Below are 22,822 nucleotides of genomic sequence, written 5' to 3'. Positions count from 1 at the left end.
CCTTACTGTGCTAACATCAGGCCTTCAGGAGGCATCCAGTAACACACCACCTACCTATAAAGAAGGCAGGTGTGTACAGCATTAGATCACACACATGTAAATAAGTATTTACATGCATCTAGCAAGCACATAAAAAATTTTAAACCAAAAAAGTGAATCCTTCTGCAAATATTCCTGTTTCTACAACCCAGTTTCTCAGGTTGGGGTACGTACCATTTTTCTTCTAAAGATTTGTAAAAATGAATTAATCAACTCAAGTCTCTTTCAATAGAGGAAAAGATGATCCAGCCTGTGATTGTTTTAACACAAACACTGAATGGCCATAGAAAGAAACAAACTCAATACTTTACTCAATCTATAACTTATTTTGTCAGTTTCTGTAATTCTTTTTCACACTAAGTGCATTGATAGGTATTATATTCACATGTGGTCAATCAAGTAATGAAAACCCAAGGGAAAACACTTGTTTTTATACAAAGTACAGACAGTATGGGTAACACATTGCTCATTTTCACCTATTATGAAGTATAATAGAAACAACATGCTTGCAAGATTTCAGAAGACTCCTATTTTAAAGCTGGGAGGAGGCGGGGGGAGGGGGGAAGAATGACAAAAAGGACTGATTTATTCTCAAAAAATATTTATCTATTTCACTGAGATCAAAAAAGGTGTTGCCTCAAAGAAAAAAAGGACATAATTTTAGTAATGTTAAAAAGGACTATCAGTACCTAGGATTTCAACTGATATTTGGGAATGCACTTTAAAAAAGTTGAAGCTTTAAATTTCAAAGGCAATTTTTTAAATTTCCCATGGATTAAGTTACTAATTGGGAATATGTGGGAAATATTTCCCACAATTATGTTTATAAAAGTCAAGTTCCAGTGATAATTAACAGCAATCCTAACACACATGGGAAACATTAAAACCACTTAAAATGATAAATAATGATGATTTTGGGTAACAAAATATACACTATAAATACATAAAAAGTTATATTGGGTCAATCCAAATGTCCACAATGACCCGTATGCTCCGACAGTGACTTGTAGTAGATGTCTGCAGCAACAGGTTAAAAAAGATAAGGAAATAGTGGTACTTTCCTCAGTAGATGTATTATATATTCAGCAATGTGAGATTCCAGGGCTTTATATCTCATAGACTGTGTCTGTAATCCAAAGTCATTGGTGACTGTATTCTCCCAGAATTTGTTGAACTGGTTTATAAAACTGTGTGAATTTTTGCATCCACAAAATCTTGTGGCAAGCAGTCCCACAAAACGATCACATGCACATGAGGAATCATATCTTCTAGTTCACTTAAAATTATCATGTTGGTTTAATTAAATACCTTCGGTTGTTAAATTAGAACATCATTTCTTATTTATCTCTTCCTGCCATCCATGATTTAATAGACCACTATTATTCCCTACCCACCCACCTCCAGTTTTCTCTCTTCCAGGCGGAAGAGTGTTAAATTGTTCCTTAAACTGAAGAAGTTCAACACCTCTCACTAATTCTCTTAGTTCCACTAAGGAGAGCTATAAGCATACATAGTGTTTAAAAAGTAGATGTGCACCAGTAGATGTGCACCCAATTTGTACCATGATATAGTGATGTATTACTTACGTTTTCTTCATACTGTTCCTACTACTTTTTAAAATACTGGTGTGAATAGAGCTGATGCTTTCAGAAAATGTTATAAACTCTAAGAAGTCATTCCTGTGTATTGGTCTTGTGTTCAAGACCCACCATTTACATCTGTAAGTTTGAAGCTGTTCTCCCTCACTCCCTACATTTACCTGTTCATCTGTCATTTAATTGCACAGCCACTCAATACTCTGAGATTTCACACAATACTTCATTATACCTCAATACTTACACCTTTGTTATTCAGCTACTTTCTCGAGTCATTTGCAAATACAAAGACTGTCCACCCCAGAGTTCCCTATTCTACTCCAATATTGCCTCCATCCACCTTTATCCTTTAGCCAGGCAATCTATGTAAGGACCTTCTTTTTCAGCTCACTTAAAGAGACTTTGGTAAAGCACTTGTCAATCACTTTTGGAGAATCTAAAAGGGTTATAGCAACCAGATTTCCTTGTTCCTAACACTCACCAGTTCCTGTAAATAAGCCAGAAACTTGACTGACTTCTTTTTACAATGGGTGTTTTGACTTTTTCCCCAATGTACTCCACAAATCTGTATATCCATTCAGTCTGTCTTAATGGAGTTTGTGCTAATTTGCCTGCTACAGATGTTAGACATTGATGTGACATTAATGTCATGTCTTATCATACGAGGCACTCTCAAAAACGTGGAACTAGGGCAGTTCAAAAAGAACACGATCAGCCAGAGATTATTATTCATGCATATGCTAAAATCTGGCTTTCTGGGTACTTATTCCAGTGCAGAGTACCAATTAACTAAAACAGATAACTGTATTAAAATTCATTGTTTCTTTTTCAGCTAAGAACATGAGGAAACTGGAAAATTAGTTTTTAAAGTTAATGTGTTTGTTTCAAAAACGTTGGCATTTTAACATCTTTGTAAATAGCAAAGCTCTACAAATGCATCTCTCGGGTTGTTTGCAAACACACAGAGAGAATCGTGCTCAAGCATGTGCCTTCTCCCTCAGGAGACTAATTCTGCTTCACTCGTCTCCCAGAATCCCCCTACACGGAACCAAACTGCTAAAATAAAACCCTTACCTTCTGTATAGAAGATGATAAACTCGTGTAAAACAGTCCCTTAACTATTTTTTATTTTCATCATTTTCTAGCTAAAGATACACATATTTCTACATTTATCAGATTCTTTTTCTCCTTGCTCTACCCGTAAGCCTACCACAAAAAATTGCCATAGGTCTTCTAACACTTCATGATATTTTTCATGAATTTACATTGATCATTCAAGACTTTCTCCAGGCCTGCCAATTCCTGTCACAATTCCTCCTTAGTGAATCTTCTAAACAGGTGAGTGCTACATTAAAATCAATAGAAGAAAGCAGCTCAGTAAAGTAAGGTAGGCCTTCTAATAGTGAGCATCTAAGATGTCACCTAGCTGAAATAAATCTTGCTAAATTGCAATGTTAATGTCTATCCAGCAATATGTTAAAATGGAAAACTAAAACTGCATTACTTACATGTCTGCAGTACACCCAATTTTCCATAACCTGTATTTACCTGCTTAGCTCTGTAAGGGGGAAAGAAATAGAATTTACATGCAACTAACATCCCTACCTGCTGCATTGCAATTTAATACCCATAATAAATAAAAACAAGACAATCATCACTGTCAACTGCTTAGTATCGCACAAGGGGTAAGTAATTTTCAGCAGTTTTGATTTTGCTCCACTGAAAAATGAAATTCTGAGAGTGATACAGCATTTTGCATTAATAAAAACAGAGCATTTTTCTTAAAAAAAAAATAAATCTATGGTCAGTTGCCTGAGCTGTAAAAACTAGGCCCAGTTTACACAACATGCCAACAAAAACAACTGTTTCTTAACTTGCTATTTCTTTTAATTTATTACCATATCAAGGAGATATAACTCAAACTTGTAATCAACAACAACAAAAAAAATTATTGGTGCATCAGCCTAAGACTTTTTCCCCTGCTTGCTGGAGTAGAGTTCTGGTCTATATCACTCTCAGTTCCCAAGCCTCTTTCCACCTCTCCTTATCTTGGTCTTCATTTTCCCACTGTCAAAGCCTGTTTTTCCAGGAAGGAAAGTTATGGTGAAGATGAGGAATATTGTTCAGCACCTCTTTGCCCTTTGGCACTGCTATCAAACACTGGGATTTTATCTGCCACATTAGCAGAGATCTTACAAAAAACACATTCCTTTTTGTATAATGTACATGGTGGTCACTCAAACAATAACCAGTAACAGATGTCTGAAGTGAGGAGAATGGACTATTTAAATAGAACTTTATAAATTCTGATGATACTTTCCCAGATTTGAAACCTTGACACTTAATTTATAACTATCAGTATGCCCATATACTTTCCTTTGTGTGTTTATTTCTAGTTCCAACCTCAGTAAGTATACTTTGTCCATCACGCTTTAAGTTTCACTATGACCTTGCAGATAATCTTACCCTCAACTTGCATTCATTTAATAGCATAAAGATAGCTGTAAAAAATGAAAAACCCTTTGCAAAGAATCCAATACCCAAATAAGGAATTCTGACAGGGGCTATGAACTTAAATGCTTACATAAAATTACTGGTCACATTCAGTACCCTGCAATGACCATCTGGGAAAGTTTTTCTTTAAAAAGAAACACAGAAGTATGAAAGAAATGTAACCTGCCAGAGTCTTTCCCATTGAAGTTTTTATGTTACAAGATTTTTATTTAGGTCTGCTTTCCAGGGATTTTTAAAAAAAGCACTCTCACTCAATATGCATGGGAAATTAAATAATAACTGCTTTAAATACCCTTACAGTTCAACATTAAAAGAAAATGTTGGATGTTTTAGAATAAAATTCTATTCTCAGCCAATAGCCCTTTTACTCATATAGAAACAGTAGAACTAAAGATCAATTTGGCATCACACAGAAGCAGTTTAAGTCTAGAGTCTTTACACTGCTGTATTATGTTTAATTACCTTGTTTTCACAATCCCTTTGAACAAATAGTTTCCTATATGTATTTGTGGTTACAGCTGCTTAAGAAAAAAGTAGGTTTTTAAAATATCATTAAAATAAAAAAATAAAATAGAGAGCTAGGGAAACAAAGGATAGCAACAATAGTAGCAGCAATGGAAGAGAATAGATTTTAGAAGACAAGGTCAAATTCTACAATTGTAATATCTCTGCATAGACGCCCAAGAGGTTCAGAGACACCCATCTAGAGACAATTTGTTGCACTTGAGGACAAAACATATCCTTCAGGATCTTTAAACCTGCCAATATGTGAAAACAAGCAGATCGAGGTAATATCTCACATTCCTAATTAAATTTTTAAAACAGTGGAATAAGATGAATAATCATCCCAGAAAACATGCAACCTTTTAAAGCTTTGCAATCAGCTTCAATAGCATAAATCCATTTGTATTTTGCTCAAGACATTCAGCAATGAACGTTAGGGTCATTTTTAGGGAATACATGTCCCCTTTCTTCTTAAGTCAGTGCAAAAGTAGTATCCTGTATAAAGGTCTTACCCTCTGTGGGCAGTAGATAAACAGATCTATGAAGTGTTCTTCCAATAGACAGATCATATTCCAGGACAGAAAGTTTCTTTTCTTCCTGTTACAACATTCACCTGTACCCATGTTAATGGAAACCCACAAAGTTCAAACCGACAAGATGGAAAGGGCTGTTTGTATACAGCAATAACATTTCTGATAGAACTTAAACATTGCCTACCAGTAGTCACAATATTTAATTAAAATACATGACAATAGATGCTACCAATATAATGCAATTTCAGTGGTTTGAAAAAAGCTACAGCTGCCATACAATTGTAAGTGTGAAAATCATAAAAGCAAAACCAAAGGATGAACTCTCACATGCTGCCAAAGACAGTGGCTGATAAGACTATGCCAACTAAGGATCTTCAACAATATCCGCAAAGCTAAACTGCTGTGGCTAAGTTTTCACTTCCTATATGTCGGCAGCTTTTTAAAGAGCAAACATAGGAAAGTGTCCACTTCATAAAGGAAAAAAATATTTTTTTTCCCATAGATTTCAACAGAATTAACATTACAGATTGAGAGGGAATTACCACTTGGAAAGCAACAGCTCATTTTTTAATTAAAAAAAAAAAAGGAATAGTATGCTAGACTCACTACTGTCTTTGTTAAAAGGAATGAAGAAACAGAGATGACAGCAGATGACCAATTACATGTGTTCATGGATGTCAGGCATGCAGAGTACCACAGAGACAGGAACAAGTAAATGCACTCCCCATATTGTCTGATTCACATCAGTAAGAGGAAGACCAAAAAAAAGAACTTTGCTTTATCATGTCCGAGAACATTGTTAAGTTTCATTATACTTACATATAGCCGTGTATTTAGCCTTTGTATTACTTTTTGCTTGAACAAAAGGTCAACTCAGAGCTTTTTAAACAGACAGAAAACATGAGCATTTGTATATAACAACCACAGCAAAAATACATGTTATTATTCAACTAATAAGGCCTACTATCTTGCTAAAGGACGCAGTTAAATGAAGATTAAATATTTCCTTACTTGTCTGACACCAAGAATGAATTTATGTGGTCTACTGTAAAGTAATTAACATCAAAGAGAACACTAGACCAGGGTGTGTAAACTTTTTAATTCATTAATATTAATGATTATAACATGATAAAAGTGCTAGATGTTCCAAATCTTGCTGGCTTTAAAGTTTTTCAATATGGCCTTCAACCTTCCTTCGTTAGGCTGAAGACTATTCACTAAAAATTAATAGATAAAAAGTCATCCTGAGCTTACCAAAAGTTACATCATCTTGAAATTATACAACAGGTCATGAATAGCTGAATAAGCATAAGTGGCAAAAGAAAAATTATTAATTTATAGTATTCAGTGAAAAGACTTTCAGAGACCAAATGTTTTTATCTGATGCTTCAGAACAACAATGAAAAATAACAACCTACAAAAAATCTGCAATTTTAACAACCAAATATTTTTGAAACATTCAGACAAGTATAGAAATGCTTAAAAGCCATTAAGAGAAATACACACTTTTTGGATAAAATGTTAGATTTTTATATAACTGTAGATGACAAAAACAGAATAAAATCAAAATTTAAAAATATTCATATAGATTTCTCTGTTTTAAAAGGGGTTTGATTTATCACTTTCTATACTACTAAGGGTATGGAGATTATTCAAATTTATTTTATCCTCCATTAACTAATTAGAAGTAGGAATAGCTAGGAGACAAATGTTCAAGAAGTCTTGAAAAATGGACTCCTAGAATAGCTCACCTACATCCCAGTTCAGTACACCTTTGAAGACTTGCTCCTGTAAGTATACTATGCTGAAGTAAACTTTATTTTTTCACAGATACTGTTCACCTCTTCATAAGAAAAATGCACACAGTGGAGCAGTGATATCATAAAACCACAATGACAATACACTACAGAAAGACTTCAAAAAGGCGAAGGACATCAGACATGCTCCTAGATGACTGTAGGTAGATCTTTAAAGTTAAACAGTTTCTGAATACAACCTTGGTAGGGGCAGGTGAAAAATTGATTAAGTAAAATCTACCATATGGTGACACATTGACCCCCACAGGGAAATTAGCAGGATTGGAAGCACCATACCGATCTCTGCCAATTGACTCAATACAATTAACCTACAGCAAACCATCATCCTTTCCTTGGATTAGTACTGGAGAATGATAAAACATTTTACAACTTTGTTCCTCTTCAGGGGCCTTAGGTTCTGTGGAAAGGAGAAAAAGCAGAAAATTGTGCCCATCATCCCCCAAAAATGACACTTTTTAGCATCTGGAAATTCCTAATCTCTTCCCTATTTTAAGCTGATCAAATCAGTCTTTTGACCAGTTAATCTTGACGCTCAAGATTTTCCATCAGTTTGAGTATTGTTCACTGCTCCTAATCCTCATCTCATTATCGAGCCATTACCAATTTCTATTTTACTCCCCTTGTTCCATGCCTTGGGAAAAAAAAATAAAAATAAAAAAGGGCAAGCAGGAGACAATTTCCCTGTTTCTAACTTTGTTCATTCAACCATTTAGTTTAGCTTTCAGTCCGATACTACCTGTGCATCCCTGCTACAGTGCTGATGTCCAACATTAATTTTCTCCTCATTCCTTCTCCACTGCTCTCTTAACAGTCAGTCTCTTCCTTGCCCAAACTACTGAATCCCTGTAGCCCATTCTCATGCCAGCCACTCCCAGTCTCTGGCCCATAAATAAGGATCTTCAGCAGCTTTTGGTTTGTTTGCCTTTTGTTGTTGTTGGGTTGGTTTTTTTTTTGTTTTAAGTCTTCTTCTTTACTTTCAAATTAGGCAGACTCCATCTTCACCCTTCTTATCTCCAGTCCAGCAGGAGCCGCTAAGATCTCAGGAGATTCACTCTCAGTAGAGGGTTTTCTTAACTAAAAATGGAATCTACTGAATGAATTTAAAATTATTTTCCCAGATGTAACTTGGTGGGGAGACTTCCAAACCAATGGCAAAGGGCTCATCACAAAACTCAACTTACAATTACTATCACTTCTTAAAGCCTGTGATTTCTCACCATTCAAAAGACTACAACAGATAGCCAGTAGGTATGTCCAAATTTACCATTTGCAGAGAAAAAAACAAGTAAAAAGTAACTTTTTAAAAAATACATGTATTATATATACATTAATATAGAAACATTATATAAACACTATACAGCATGTATGTACATTAAAGAGGCCAAACATATTGTCAGTTGACATTGGCGGGGAAAAAAGCCCCACCAAAATGGTTAGGAACAGTTTTAAATGAACTCCTTTCTATGCCATAACTTGCAGCTAGAAGGTGATCTACTGGTTCTGGAAAAAATATTCTGTTTCAATTACACTGCTAAACAAATTCTCTGTCCAAAATTCACAGTTTCAGTTAAATGTTTAAAATCTTGGAAAGCAAAACTGGTATGAATAATTTAGTTTTAACTAACAGATAAAGATCATTTGCTGCCTCACTTTTTAATTTATATTTATCATTTTTCCATCAAAGGAAATGAAACTGGGCCAGACAGCTGAACAGGAATGATGAAACACATAGATTCTCTTTGTTCCTATGCTGTTTGGGAGAATGGCATGTTTGGATTTTACTGGGCAAAAAAATCATTCAAACTTTAGCACTTACAAAACATCTGGTCCAAGCTGTCTTCAGTAATGGTAACAGAATTTAAGCAGCAAAGAGCACTTAAGTCTTAAAAATGAAACTAAATGCATAAATATACTACTGAAGACTTTGAGAACAGAGATAAATGACACTATATAAAAAACAAATATTTATTGTTTGACCAGCTATGATGTCCATTAAAATGTTTCTGTGTCATCTTACTCCTATTAGACTGTTCTTCACTTGTTTATAATATGGAGCTGTCAGAACTTGCAGTCTTTGCAATTCTTTGTGATGAAGATAATATGGAGTTTTGATAATATTGCACATGACCACTGCACTTGCAGTTCCTAATGGTAATAATAATGCTGAAAACATGCATTAATTATAAAAAAAAAAAATAAACAAAAAGTCTTAGCTATGTTGAAGCCATGCCAGGACTCACAATAACCATGGCCTGAAAGAGATGTACATTTCTGTCTCTATAGCTAAATTAATGTCAAATAGTAGTTACAGAATCTTATTTAATGTATTGTACCTGTGCCTACTAACATCAAACAGGTATAAGAACAATATTTATGAAATATATTGCTCTAATGTTCCTTTAAAAAGCCGAAAGATAGCTGAAAAAAAAACCCAACTCCTTTGTTTTACTAAAACCAGAGTGATGATGCAAAATAATTCTTTGATCTATTATCTATGTGAAAGTACTAAGTTAAATGCAGACAGTAATTGCTGACAAATCCCAGTAGTAAACAAACCAGTTTCACATTTTACATATTATCAAGAGGCTACAGAATTAATGGTTGCAGCCAAAGAAATGTTGACACAGTTGCAGATTGAGCCTTAACATGCTGATCATGTTAAAATACTGCACAAGAAATATTTTTCCACTTTGTAAAAAGCCAGACTGTTTACATGCGTAAGTGGCTAGAGACCATGTTGTCTGTGTGTGGTCTTAACATTTCAGTATCATAACCATGAATATAAAGAGAAGCAGCATGAAATAACCTATTATACTTACAATGAATGCCAGACTTTCAATATTAGAAGCATCGAGATTTAAGTTTCTTAAAATGAGCATTACAACATACACGTAACTACACCTTTATACGCTTTTACAGAAGTAATAAATAAATAAGTTGAAACAAAGCTTTTAGAAAAGTAAACAGAGGACTCTTATTTCACAAAAGTTATTTTTTCTTCCCTTTACATTGTTTAGAACAGAAAAGTTGGAAAAAATAATCAAGAATTTAAAAGTAAAACACCATCATCATTAAAAACCAAGACATTCTGAAACCACCGTAACTTCACTTGTACTCTCTTAGCACATAATATGTATTAAATTATTCTAATTTTTATTACAACTGTAATTATTCCATCACAGCTGTAGTACATGAATGTCTTAAATCACCAATTTGCTGATTTTGAGTAAATTTTTGCCGCAAAACAATTACAGCAAATTTTTGCTGTAAATTGCCACTGCTAATTTACTTAGAAATCACTGGAAATTCTTCTGCAATTACTCATAACTTTGGGTTTTTTTTTTTAAATTAAAACCAAACCCCTACTGCTCTCATGGTTTACTGAAGAAAGCACTGTGAAACCATTAGGGAAAAGAAGGTGCAAGCTATCTGCAACACGGGGAGATCAATCAGTAGCTTTACCAATTATACATTTATATCTAAAGACTGCCATAGATAAAGCATCTCAACCTGTCCCATCTTCCCATGTATGACAATAACATCTCCTACCTATAGCAATAAAACATACAATTTTAAAAGGCAAGTATGCAGTATGAATCAAAAAATTTTTTCTTCAACCACTGAATACAAGAATTCTCAGTATTTTTCACAGTAATTGAGATTTCTTCCTACAGCCAAGAATAAAAGGCATAAGCCATCATCTTTCCAGCATCTATCTGTGAACTCCACTACCATGGAGTTCACCATGGCTGAAATTTTTAAGATCTCATGGAAGAAAAAGACAGATTAAAAGTGCAAGCTTGTTATTAAGAATTTGGGTGTAAAAAGGACAGATGCAGATTTCTGGTTCTATTTGCACCCCCTACCCCCCGCTCATCTGCATGTGTGGGAAGGTGAAGGGGGAAGTAGAAATTGCCTATATGAAGTTTTCCATATGCTTATATCCTATTGATATTTCCAATGTGTGCATGGAAAGCAAGGTTCTTCAAAATAGTTTCTTCTCTAAAATTACAGGATTAAAGTTTGAAGAGAAAAAAAATCGAAGATACAATAATGGATGAACTGAATTAACACTGTGGAACCATTCTAATTCCATTTGGGACACACACGCCTCATGAGGTTGTATTTCTGTTCCATAAGCATTTAAGAAAAATAAACATGTCACCAAAAGTCTTTAAAAGTATACCTCCCAAATTAGAGAAATGATCAAGAAGCCATTAGAAAAGAAATATGTATGAAGGGGAATTCACTCAAAAACAAACTGTAAATGATTCTTGGAAAGGGTTCTTCTGAGTTTCCTCAAAGGAAGCGGTAGGGGTCTGTAACTAGGCAGAACTGAAATAAACTAACACCGCTTTCGTTTTCTGTGTCTTTGAAGAGGGGGACTAGTTAGGAAAACTATGCCAGGGAGGAACAAACCAAGCAGCATGACCCGATTTTCACGTCTATACCGGCCAAGGTCTGGAGGGCGGGCGGGCCTCCCCAGGCCCGAGGAGCCCACCCTCCCGCCGGCGGGGCTGGGGGCGCCGCTGTCCCAGCCGGGGCTGGTGCTGAAGCCGCCCCCGGCCCGGCCCTCCCCAGCGGGGTTCCCGGCTGCTGCGCGGGCGGCCTCCTCCCTCACCAACGTTATCACCACCGTAATCATCCCAATCCCATTACCTGCTTGCATGCCATCTATTCCGTAAAATACAGATAGCACATCATTGCATTCTCATGCTTATAATCCACGCTTTATCCACAAAGTTAGAAGTTAAACATAGACCCCTGATACTCAACAGCAGTTCCACCAGTGAAAGCTTATCCCAAATTGGCTCCTCTCACTGACCTTCCACAGCCCCTTCCACAGCCCTGCCACTTTTCATTTTACTCTTTCTTTCCCTAGTTCTGCCCGATTTGTAAGTCCCTATAAGGTGTTGTTATAAACATGAGAATAAAAGCAAGGGAGATCTTCAGTGCTGAGAAGGAGCTCTCTCAGAACAAAATTTTCATAGTCTTTTCACTTTGTGGAAAAACCTGGAATCTTCATCTTAAATACACAGGAAACTATCACACAGCCCACAACAGAACTACCATTTGAAAAAAACCTCACTGTTTTTCACAATGCAAGTAAGATAATAGATAGCATTGCATTTAAACTACATTATATTTTAATACATTTGGAGTAAAGTATTAGTATTTTAATTGAAATCTGTATCATAATGACATTTTGAAGAGGTCCAAACTATTACTGAAAAGACAAGGGAACTAATCAAAACACTGAGATGATCACTGAACTAATTTACAGATAGTCAAATTAGAGAAATGAACACACCACTTGCTGATCAAGGTCTAGCTGCTAAATCTGTGTAGCAATCCCAAGAGAAAGAAGTGGTATTTCAAAATCAAGTCCCCATATGATGACAGCCAGCAGCAGCGGAGATTTTCATGTGGGCATTACTGCAAAGTAGATGTTCATGGTGGATGAGCTTACCCTCTTAAATACCATTATGTTGCTGATTCTGAAATCACCATTTGCATCAACTTAAAGTCACTAGTATCTATGTAGATAAAGTCCAGTGTTAGGGACACAACCACTTACTACATGGAATACAAATACTGGGAAGGAGGATACAAGCTGAAGTTATTTCAGGAACACCTGCACTCTCTGAAGAGTAGGCACAGCTTTGTATTACTACTTGGGCAGCATTTCAAAAAGTTCCATGCAACAGAGCCCACACCTAATGAGAGTTAATGATCATACCAAAGTTCTTCACTTTTTGCTTCTTAATAAAAAAAAGCCAAAGTGTTTGACAATCTATTATTCCTAATATCTCTGTGTAAAGTAGGAATAGCAAATTGGCAGAGTAACAGAATGTGAAGTGAGTCTCTGCTTACACATGGGTCTCCAAGGAGCAACGCTGCTGGTAATTCCAGAAGTACTTTCTCCTTCTAAACTAGTTTTGAATTCGTAGTCCACTGTGAAGATCAAACTTGCTATTATGTTTTAACAGTCTTTGATCATCAGTGGTATCCATGACACTTTGCTACAGATCCAATGGCCTGGCCAAATTACAGATGTGGCAATTGTATTTTGCCAACTTCATTTTCTCTGCTCAGAGTAGGAATGCTGTCTCATAAGTGTACGTGGATAACTGTTGCCTCACCTTGCCACAATGCTGGCTATCAACAACAGAGCTTTCAGAGATTGTCTAGGTGTACAGCTTGAAGTACTGTGAGATCTCTTGATGCTTGCAAAAGATACTCAAACAAAAAGGTAGGTTCTAATGATATCTGAACATCCTTTCACTTCTGAACTTACAGTATTTTTTTATTGTATTCTTCATCACTAGAATTTTCCCTCCCAAAATTTGTATGATAGCTCAAATAGGAATTTATAAAACCAGACTAAATCCTAACAGTTCCTACATGCTTAATAATGTAGGCCTCTATAAAACAACAATGACATAAGAACTTTCTCTAATAGCCCTACGGAAAATGGCTTCACAGTAGCCAAGAGTTTCCTGAACTATATAGAATATGCTGGGCATCTGCAATTAAATCTCTTTTCAGTTCATAATCAGCAAGTACCCCTAATTGTATCCTCAAAACATTCTGCAAATCAAATCACAATTCCTGCCAATTATCAGGGTGAAGAAGGGATAAAAGCAAAGAAACATTTCCTTAAAAAAAAAAAAAAAAGTTAAGTCTTTTAAGGCCATCTCCAAACACCACCCTCTGTTTTCACCAAACAATAAAAGCAAAATAAAATATTTATTCAATTTTCTGGAAGATGCACAAATTAACATATAAAAATTTAAAATTAATGATAACTTCTAACATTTTTTCTGAAGAAATCTAGAAGACAATTTTGTTGTTTTATTCCAAATTCACCTGTAAGATTTCTCTCTGCTGGGACGCCCATGGCAGCCAGTAGCACCAGCCACTGCTAGTCAGTCTACTTCATACTATACTATAAACATTCGGTACTCAGCACTTGTTTGAGGCAAGAATATGTTTTTGCTTGATTTTTTTTTAAATTGTGAATTTCATTTTCAACTTCTGACATGTCAGACTTACTCCTATCATCTAAATTGTTTGTAAATTCCCTGAGACATGGATTGTGACTACGTGACAGTTTAACAGGAAAATAAGAACCAGAGACTTACAGACAATACCACAAAGGGAATAACTCTTTATAAGTTTGTTTTCCGCTATCGAAGATTACCTTATTATGGCAAGGCAACACACTATGGTAGTGCTACTTCTATTACTCTCCTTCCTATTTTTGTACTACAGAAACGTCAAAATAAAGAAGGGAAAGTTATGTGCTGCATGACTCTAGCGACTGTCAAATCCTAGGATCTTGGCATTGAACAGATCCTCTTTAATGGCCAAAGACTTAGCTCTTTCCCAACTCTTTAGCTCAGCAAATATTTTATGTTCAGAGCTATACACTTCTATCAGCCTTTATCTGTATGATACAAAGCAGAGTAAACCACAACCATATATATTTGGTTAATTATGAGTGCTATTAAATCACTGGTATATTCAACGAACAAAGACGACCCTCTGAGTTTAAAATAGGAGAATATTGGCTTGAACTTGAAAGGCTGTATTTAACTGCATCTTAAATAAACTATTGTTTCACCAGCTGAGTGGTGTCAGATATGCCAGGCACCTTACTACTTCCTGGAAACTAAGCAGGGCTGTTCAAAGTGAACCTTGCACATAGGATAGAGCTTAGCCCAGTTACTCCACAGGGTTTTACAGCAAAATGAGCACAGTCACTAACAATATGAAAGTGCTGAGAAAATGTTCTGTGGCTGTGTAACATTTTGTTGCATGGAAACCAGTGATATTATGACATTCGTCCTTACCTCTGATTTTCACTTCGTTCTTACTCAAGACTAACAACTAACTATTCTTCAATGTGCACTTGATGCAACATCTTTATAGCAAATCTCCATTTGAATGCTACTTAATATGTATGTGGCAAGTGACACAAAAAAAGGAAGAAAATCTTTGTTTTGCTGAAGCTTGTAGATTCAGGACTTCATGCAAAAGGATCTGTCTAAAACACACATAGCAGAAATGGCAAAGATGCCACAACAAAAGAAGTTACAAAGACATGAAAGCACAAACATTATAAACAAACAGACAGCATTTTAAAAGGACAGAAAATCGAACTGAAGAAGGCTGCTGATGACATAAATTAGTATGTTCTTAGTTAAGCTACAGAGTGCTGCCAATATACTCCTACAGGCTCTGATCCAAACCCCATTGACTTCAGTGAGGTTTGGGTCAGATCCATTAAAAAAAGAACTTAATTCAGTAGTGGTAAATGAAATCTAAGATGTATAATTTGATTAGAAAACACTCCAAGTAACATAGCGAATAATATTGGTAACTTCTTCACAGCTCATGCAGATTTTTTGTTCCTTAAACTATTATTAAAAAAGTCTGGAATTCATAGTTTTTGCAAACCACATTGTCACAGCTTAATTGAGCAGCTGTCAACTGTTAGAAAATAACTGCACCATCATCCCTTTTAGAAGAACTAGTGTGGGAAGTGAAACACTTACATGGGATCTGAAGTCTCTGGAGTCATGGTAATGAATCTGTTTTCATCAGGTGACCATGAGTCATCATTTTATCAGCAGTTTAAAGGGTTTTCACAATCATTGAGCGTCATCAGTGCTCATGCTTAGCAATGACTGCAGCAGAATACTGAAATAAGGTGCCATGTACCGTTATTTAAGAAAAAGTTTGGCTATTGAGTCAAGAAAAATACTGCAAAGTCACGGTTGAATAAGCGCTGCAGTGAACACAAAATGTCCAGAAACTAAGCTTTTATTTGAGAATTGAAACCAAGCAATAATTTTGCTTTTAAAAATAGACTCCTTTTAAGGAAGTTGTGAACCACATGGATGAAACATAAGGAAAGAATAAAAATGTGTTGTCAGTCTCTCTTCTCCTTTTTACTCCATAGTCCAGTAAGAACATACTCGTACATCAAATACTGAGATGACTTCCACATATCAGAATCCATCTACAATGTCCAGACTGGGGAGAGGCCACACGAAACAATATGAAAACTTTTTATATGAAGTTTTCATGATATTAACATGAAGAGCAAAAGCTGCATTACTGCATCATTAAACTGTTTGTACATGATATTACCAGGTACTATATGAAACATGGATCCCTTTACCTCCCAGCCTACTAACCTCCATCTGAACTCACTGGAAAGAATTGAAGAATTTCACCTACAGCACAAGCTGAAGCCTCTCCCAGGACCTCAAGACATTCAGTGACCCCATGCAGCATCTCTGCTAAGCCCTGATGTTTTGCTGGACTCAGAGAGATTGAAGTCTGCTTCTAAGTTTCCCGTCCCTTCCTCCTTAACTGCTGGACTCCAGGGTCAAGCAGACAGTACCACAAAGATCTCCAAAAAGCTGAACAGTGGAGGTGTAAAATATGGTAGTGCTGCTCAGAAATAAGGCATATGGCAATTACCATGGTGATTACACCTTTGAAGTAATTACATCAAAAAAAAATAATTAGTATCACTGGCATTGTATGTATTTAGAATCCCATGCCACTGTCACAGTAATATAGTGCTCACAGTTCGCAAAAGCCTCATTTTCTGCCACAACTGGAACTTTTAGAACTAATCAGATTAATTTATTTGAATTACCAAAAAAAAGTAATGCAAGTTGAACCATTCTTTTATTCCTTATTTGAAGTGATTGCCGGGAAAGCAGTGTTTCCACTATTGATGTTTATCCCTCTGGCTTCCTATTCCTTTCTCCTTCTGCTAACACTTTAATCTCTCAACTCTTCATCCACTCATCATTTCCCTAGGCTTGAAAATTAATCCTCTGAGGTCAGTGAGGAAACTTCCATTGACTCCAGGAGGTTAGAACTAGACCGTACACTTAATTTTCCTCCCCCCTCTACCTCCCAATTTCCTCTTTCCTTTCTTCTGGAACTTATTTACTCATCACTTTAGTCATTCCATATCTGGTCCCATGAAATTGGGAATTAAATGCAGAGTTAAGAAAGAGAACTAAATAGATGTCCTTCCATCCATTATTACTGCTTTCTACTTCCTATTTTAAATCAAATCTTCCCCCCAGGTCCCTTGTTATTTTCTTGAGACATTTAAGCCCTTTTAGACAACTATTGTATTTTATCCATTCAACAAACATCACAGCTAAGTGAAGTGTATGATGCTACTTGATAACAAAAAATCTAACCACCTGTATTTATAGTTGTTGCAAGCAATGTTGCTTTAGGAGAACACCATCCCTAGAAAACCATCATTAAATGGTTAATATTGCTATTTCTTAATTTTTAAAGACCCAAAAAGCAAATATAAGAACATGCAGGACACATAAAAAAAAATTCAACAGCCTTTAATCAGTTTGGAGAACTTCTACAAATTCTATCCGATTGTAAAAAAAATTAGTGTATTTCTATTGAAACATTTGTAAATACTCCAACTACAGGAATTTCACACATAAACATCTTAGTTCTGCAACAGGAAAAAAGAAACAGACATAAGAATATCATATCTATTAGTTACTTTAACTAAACACTCCAAAAAAACCTAGCTCTCAAACTAGAAATCAGTATGCTAAATAGTTCAAAACTATGTATGGTAAAAAAAAAAAAAAAAAAGCACCTGTAGTATCAGTCTAGTGACCCTGACTAGTCATAACATAAAAAAAAAAAAAATCACTTTAGACACAAATTGTTCCTTGTTCTAACACTCTGCTTGACAGCACTGCATTCATGCATCTATGATCTTAGTATCGCAGTAAAATGCATTTACTATCCTCCATTACTCATTACACAGAATCAGAGAAAAATTTAAAAATTAGATAAGAAAACATACTCATCTCCCTTGGTTTTTTTTTTCCTCTCCAAACAATTTGCAAGCAGCAGCAAACACACCACTTCCTCACAGAGCAAAATACTTAGAGAAGGTATCTCTTAAACTAATTCAACAGACACACTTCACAGAAATGTGAAGTTTAATCTGTCTTGCCCACTTAGATGTCACCTAAGAATCAGCCAAACAGATGTATCTGATACAGAAATCTTCGCCTTAGCACTAGAAATCCATTAACATATTTAAACATGCATGAGAATATCAGAAAAGGCCCCTTCAAAATTAGTGGCTCATTTTCTTATTCCAGACCAAAGACAGTAATGCCTTCCACAAGTCCGTGAGCAGACCCTAAAATGACATGTACAGCGCTGTAAGTACACACTAACATATTGTCTGACAGGAAGATATCCTTCCATTTCCATCTACCTACTGTTGGGGCCTATAAGCAACATTATTTCTATGCACCCTTACTCTCACGGAGCACTTCTAAGATATGCAAAGAGAGATGTTAAGATGCCTTTGATTACCAATTGGTGTCTTAACGATTACATTAAGATACATCAACATAAAAAAAGTAAAGGATACATACACAAGCAAAATGAAGGGGAAAACTGACCTAATTTTTCTGCCCAATTATTTCCAGTACTTCCATCTTTGTTCCCACTATAAAACAGAGAACTATGTCACTGCTTCAAAGGAACTCGCAATTTCAAGCAAGCAGTAAGTTTGAGGTAGGAAGTATCAAAAAGTTTCATATACACCTCCAGCATGCAATAATTTCAATTGATACCATGGAACATTGCTGAAAGATCGATTGCAGAGTGTGCTGGATGACCAGAAAGAACAGTGAAAATATAATTATCTTAATCTAAGATATGTGCTAGCAACGGCTTGCAAATCTGAGACAGAACAGAGCTCTTAATTTGTCAAAGTATGAAATAAGAAAGTAAAAAAAGTTTCCCTTTGAGTTGAGCTATTGAAATGTAGTAACAATTTAAAGTCTTCAGTGTCTGGCAAATGAATGAGTTGGAGAAAACAGTAAATGAATTTTTTTCTATTACAGCCATAAAAATTACTATATTTAGTTCTGCAGTTTGGCATGAATAAAGTCAATTTACACAATTCTGGAAGATAAATTCTTTCTACTTTGTCCAAAGTTTTAAACAAGGCCCTAGTGATATTATTTTTCAAATCCATATAGCATTCAAGATTTTGCTTTAAGCCTCACCAATTAAAGTTAAGATTTATTTGTCAGAACAGCAGTAAAATATTTTAGCAACACACACAAAAAGTTTAATTAAATTCATATGTCTTTTTTCCAGAACTGGGGCTATTTTACCATGCAACACTTTATGAAGTATCAATATTTCCTAAAATTGAAAATTGCTTATCAAATTTAACTTGTATAAACTATCTATTGCACATCACAACACTACGGCATCCGGCTGCTTGGCAAGTGAAGAAAGTGTGTTTAAGACTTAACTGCACTTTTTGCATTAAGGTTTAAAGCTATTTTATGGCATCAATTATTTTATTTCAATCGCTCTTAATTGCCCATAAAACCAAGCTTAGGCTTGCCTTCCAAAAATAGGCCAACTACTCCCTCTACTGAAAGTAATTGACCATTACATTGGAGGTACAGAGATTCTCATATAAAATATATGTAGTTAAGAAGCAAAGCCATTAAACATATTATGGGTGTTTTTCTCTTAATTGCATTCCAGTCAGCTAAGACTTGAAAGACTGATAAGCTGTACTTTTCAGTCTCTTACCGAAAACATTAATGTACACACGCTTAGAAAATCTAAAAAGTAGAGAATGTAGAAGATGAGGCAGCATAAAACATTTTCAGACTCAGTAAAATACCCCTATCAGTTCAAACACTAGGAACCTAAAAGTAAGAACATAGTATTTCCTATACTCTCCCTGCATAGAGAAGTGGGAATATTTTCCACTTTTTAATGGAGGATCTTCTGCACAGGGATCTTCCTTGAAAAAATTATGTGAAAGTTGAACAGTCTTTAAAAAGAGAATATTCACATTAAATTCAAATCCACTGAATGTAAAGGAGCAAAAATTCACACACAAAATCCCCAATCTAACAAGTGTTACGTATCTCCACACAAAGTAAATTCTTATCAGCTTTTCACATATTTACATTATATATTTGCTACAGTTTAGTCAAGGCAAAGTTAATTTTCAGCATTCAGTACATGCATAAAACTTACCCTCATTTCTCAAATACTATCTATCAGAAAGAAAAATAAAGTTGTATCTCGTTGGCACTCTCAAAAGTTGTATCGGTGATATTGCTTACCAACAAACGCATGCTCAATGATAACCCAACCACTTGCTCAGATAGTCAGTGACGTTAAACTACTTAGTGATTGTCAGGGTACAAGCTGAATACCAGCAAAGTGTCTGTGCTGAATCAGCAAGCTGTAATAATGCAAGTCAGTAATGACACGTCTTAAGACTTTTTATCTGGTGAAGATATTTCAACTCACACCATTGTTTTCTTGGGCACTTACATTAATATTGATGACATCAAGAGTTCTCAGCTGAGAAAAACAATGCCTTCAGCCTCAGCTCCTATTGTTACCACCACCAGGGTCATATAGACTCAGAATATCAGCAAAAAGTGTTCAAAATCAAAGATATTTCTCCTAACTCCTACCTCACTTTTGAAGCAGTGAATAGCATAGACATGACGCTGTTAAGGTTTATAATCATGTTAAACAGTGAAAAAAACCAAAACCCATGAAGCAAGCGTCCCAGTAAATGACAGCAGTTTTCTTTGAAAAGAACACACAGAACACAAAAATTAAGTGTTTGGTCTGCCTGTTGAACAGGTTGGTTACCCACAAAACCAAGCTTCAACAGCTTCCGTGGCCTGATCAGTCAGGAAGGCTTTTGTAGCTGCCCTCCAAAAAACCCAAGCTTACCCACAGAGGAAAAAGTCTCTTCTATTAAGAAAATTCCTGGAAAAAACATTTCCAAGAGAATAATATATTGCGCTAATCACTTTGAACTGTATGCATTACCTAAACTACCCCAGACATACAGGAACACACAAACAAGATAGATGGTCCAAAAGAGAAGGTTTCACAATTTTTACTGAACAAATAGATTTTTTATTGGTAAGCTGATATAATTACAGTAGAAGAATTATGAAGTGCTATGATTATTATAGGATGTTTTGAAAAGTGTTCAAACATGTGATACATAACCAAAAGCCCGTTTCCAAAATAAACTGCAATAGCATTTTACTGGATGTAAGACAACTAATCCTTGAAAATGGAAAAAGAGGGGGGAAAAAAAGATGCAAATAAAAAAAAAAAAATCAAGTGTGATAAATAGTTTAAGAACATTGTTATGCCTTAAAGCAGGAACTCTTAGATTATCTGGGAAGTGCACAAATAATATTGCAAGATTACAGTAAGAGAAGAAACAACTCTAAAATTTTATTTCAAGTAGCAAATACTTTTTACTGAGAATTCATGCAGTTTCTAATTCTAACTACACAACTAATCATTTTTACTTATATGATTTTAATCTTCCTGCTCCAAAGAGAAAGAAAAGCTGATACAAAACATGGTACTATGACCAGAAGTCTAAAGGATGCACCTCTTCATCATTAACTTATAAAAATCAATGTACACACATTCTAGGAAGTATTACAGATTTTCTTTTTAAATTAAAGCTATGACATTCTACTTACCTTAATGACAAACTTGTTGGATGCCATGATAGGTCAGTGTAAGCTGGTCCTATAAAAACATCAATTAAAAGTGATCAGCACTAGGGAAAAACTCGGATCTCTGCACCAAAAAGGATTTTTAAAATCTGTTACTCTTTTTTTTTTTTCATTACTGCTGTTCTTCAAACCCTATACGCTGCTTTAAGAAACCCAAGGAAAACTCTTATTTAAAGGAGAATTACTTAGCTACCTGCATTGGTTTCTTTTAGTGAACCTCTTAACTGTTCAGGCACTTAGCATCCAACACATGAAATACAAAATTATAACTATTTTTCAGACCAATATGAAGACAGAGACAAACCCACATAATCTATCCTCAAGAAGCCTTTCAGAGTAGCAAACTAAACCTGGAATATTCTTTTGCTATTGTCTTAACCACTGGTCCTTACATATACAGCCCCGGCCTCGTTTCTCTTTCAATTTAATAACTTCACATAAAATCCCTGTGCATAGCTTAAAGAAAGAATGAAGAAGAAAAGGGGGAAGAAAACACACAAAATTTTAAAAGGTATTGTTTTCAAGAAAAAGCAATCTTAATAAATAATACCTTCTCTAGTCAAGAGAGTCCTCAAACCTCTCTATGTGCAATTCATCCCTCCCTACCCTGTGGATTTCTACTTAGCCAGGGAGACGACAGGCTGCATAAACCAATGGCCCTAAAGAAATAATATCTTCCATCATGTTCTCTTAACGGGGGCTCGGCAACACTAAGCAAATTTCAAAATTTGCTTTCAGACCAAGCAGCGGTAAGCAAATTCAGAATTGAGATACCCATTCACTACTTGCAGTTCCAGTATTCAGTAGTATCAGAGTTTAAACCAGTTCAAAAGCAAATCACAGTCACTTTTGTTTTTATTAAATAAGAAACTCTGGCTTCTGGTGCATATAGTATGCATATGTATATCCACACATTAAGCATATTTAAAACTTTAAACTACTACATGCATAAAGCAATGTGACACAAGCATTATTGTGGTTGCACACAAGTAAAGTGAACTCTGGATATCCTCTTCTCTTGCTTATCCCAAAAAGGATTTAGATTGCTTAATTTGGGATATTGAGTGAAGTACATTTAGCTGCACAAACCCTGACCCTGCCTCAGACACTTCAAGTCACTCAAGAAACATTAGTTCATGCTGAAAGTTAAACGCACTCTCTCTTAGGTGCAAGAAGAAACCTTCAAT

General features: G+C 35.4%; 1 protein-coding gene across 4 annotated transcripts in view; it reads right to left on the bottom strand.

The window, feature by feature from the left end:
• The window catches only part of SLX4IP (SLX4 interacting protein), a 74,650-nt gene that overhangs the window by 46,705 nt on the left and 5,123 nt on the right, over nucleotides 1-22,822 (bottom strand). For all 4 annotated transcript variants that reach the window (XM_014966310.1, XM_014966314.1, XM_014966313.1 and 1 more), the window contains exon 3: nucleotides 21,600-21,648. In XM_014966310.1, coding sequence (XP_014821796.1) covers nucleotides 21,600-21,626 — 27 coding nt within the window. In that variant the 5' untranslated portion in view covers nucleotides 21,627-21,648. The remainder of the gene's footprint in view (nucleotides 1-21,599; nucleotides 21,649-22,822) is intronic.

This window comes from Calidris pugnax, unplaced genomic scaffold (assembly GCF_001431845.1).
Source record: "Calidris pugnax isolate Ruff unplaced genomic scaffold, ASM143184v1 scaffold31, whole genome shotgun sequence".
Classification (NCBI taxonomy): Eukaryota; Metazoa; Chordata; class Aves; order Charadriiformes; family Scolopacidae; genus Calidris; species Calidris pugnax.
The sequence above is the reverse complement of the archived record's forward strand: the minus strand, read 5'-3'. Positions and strand labels throughout refer to the sequence as shown.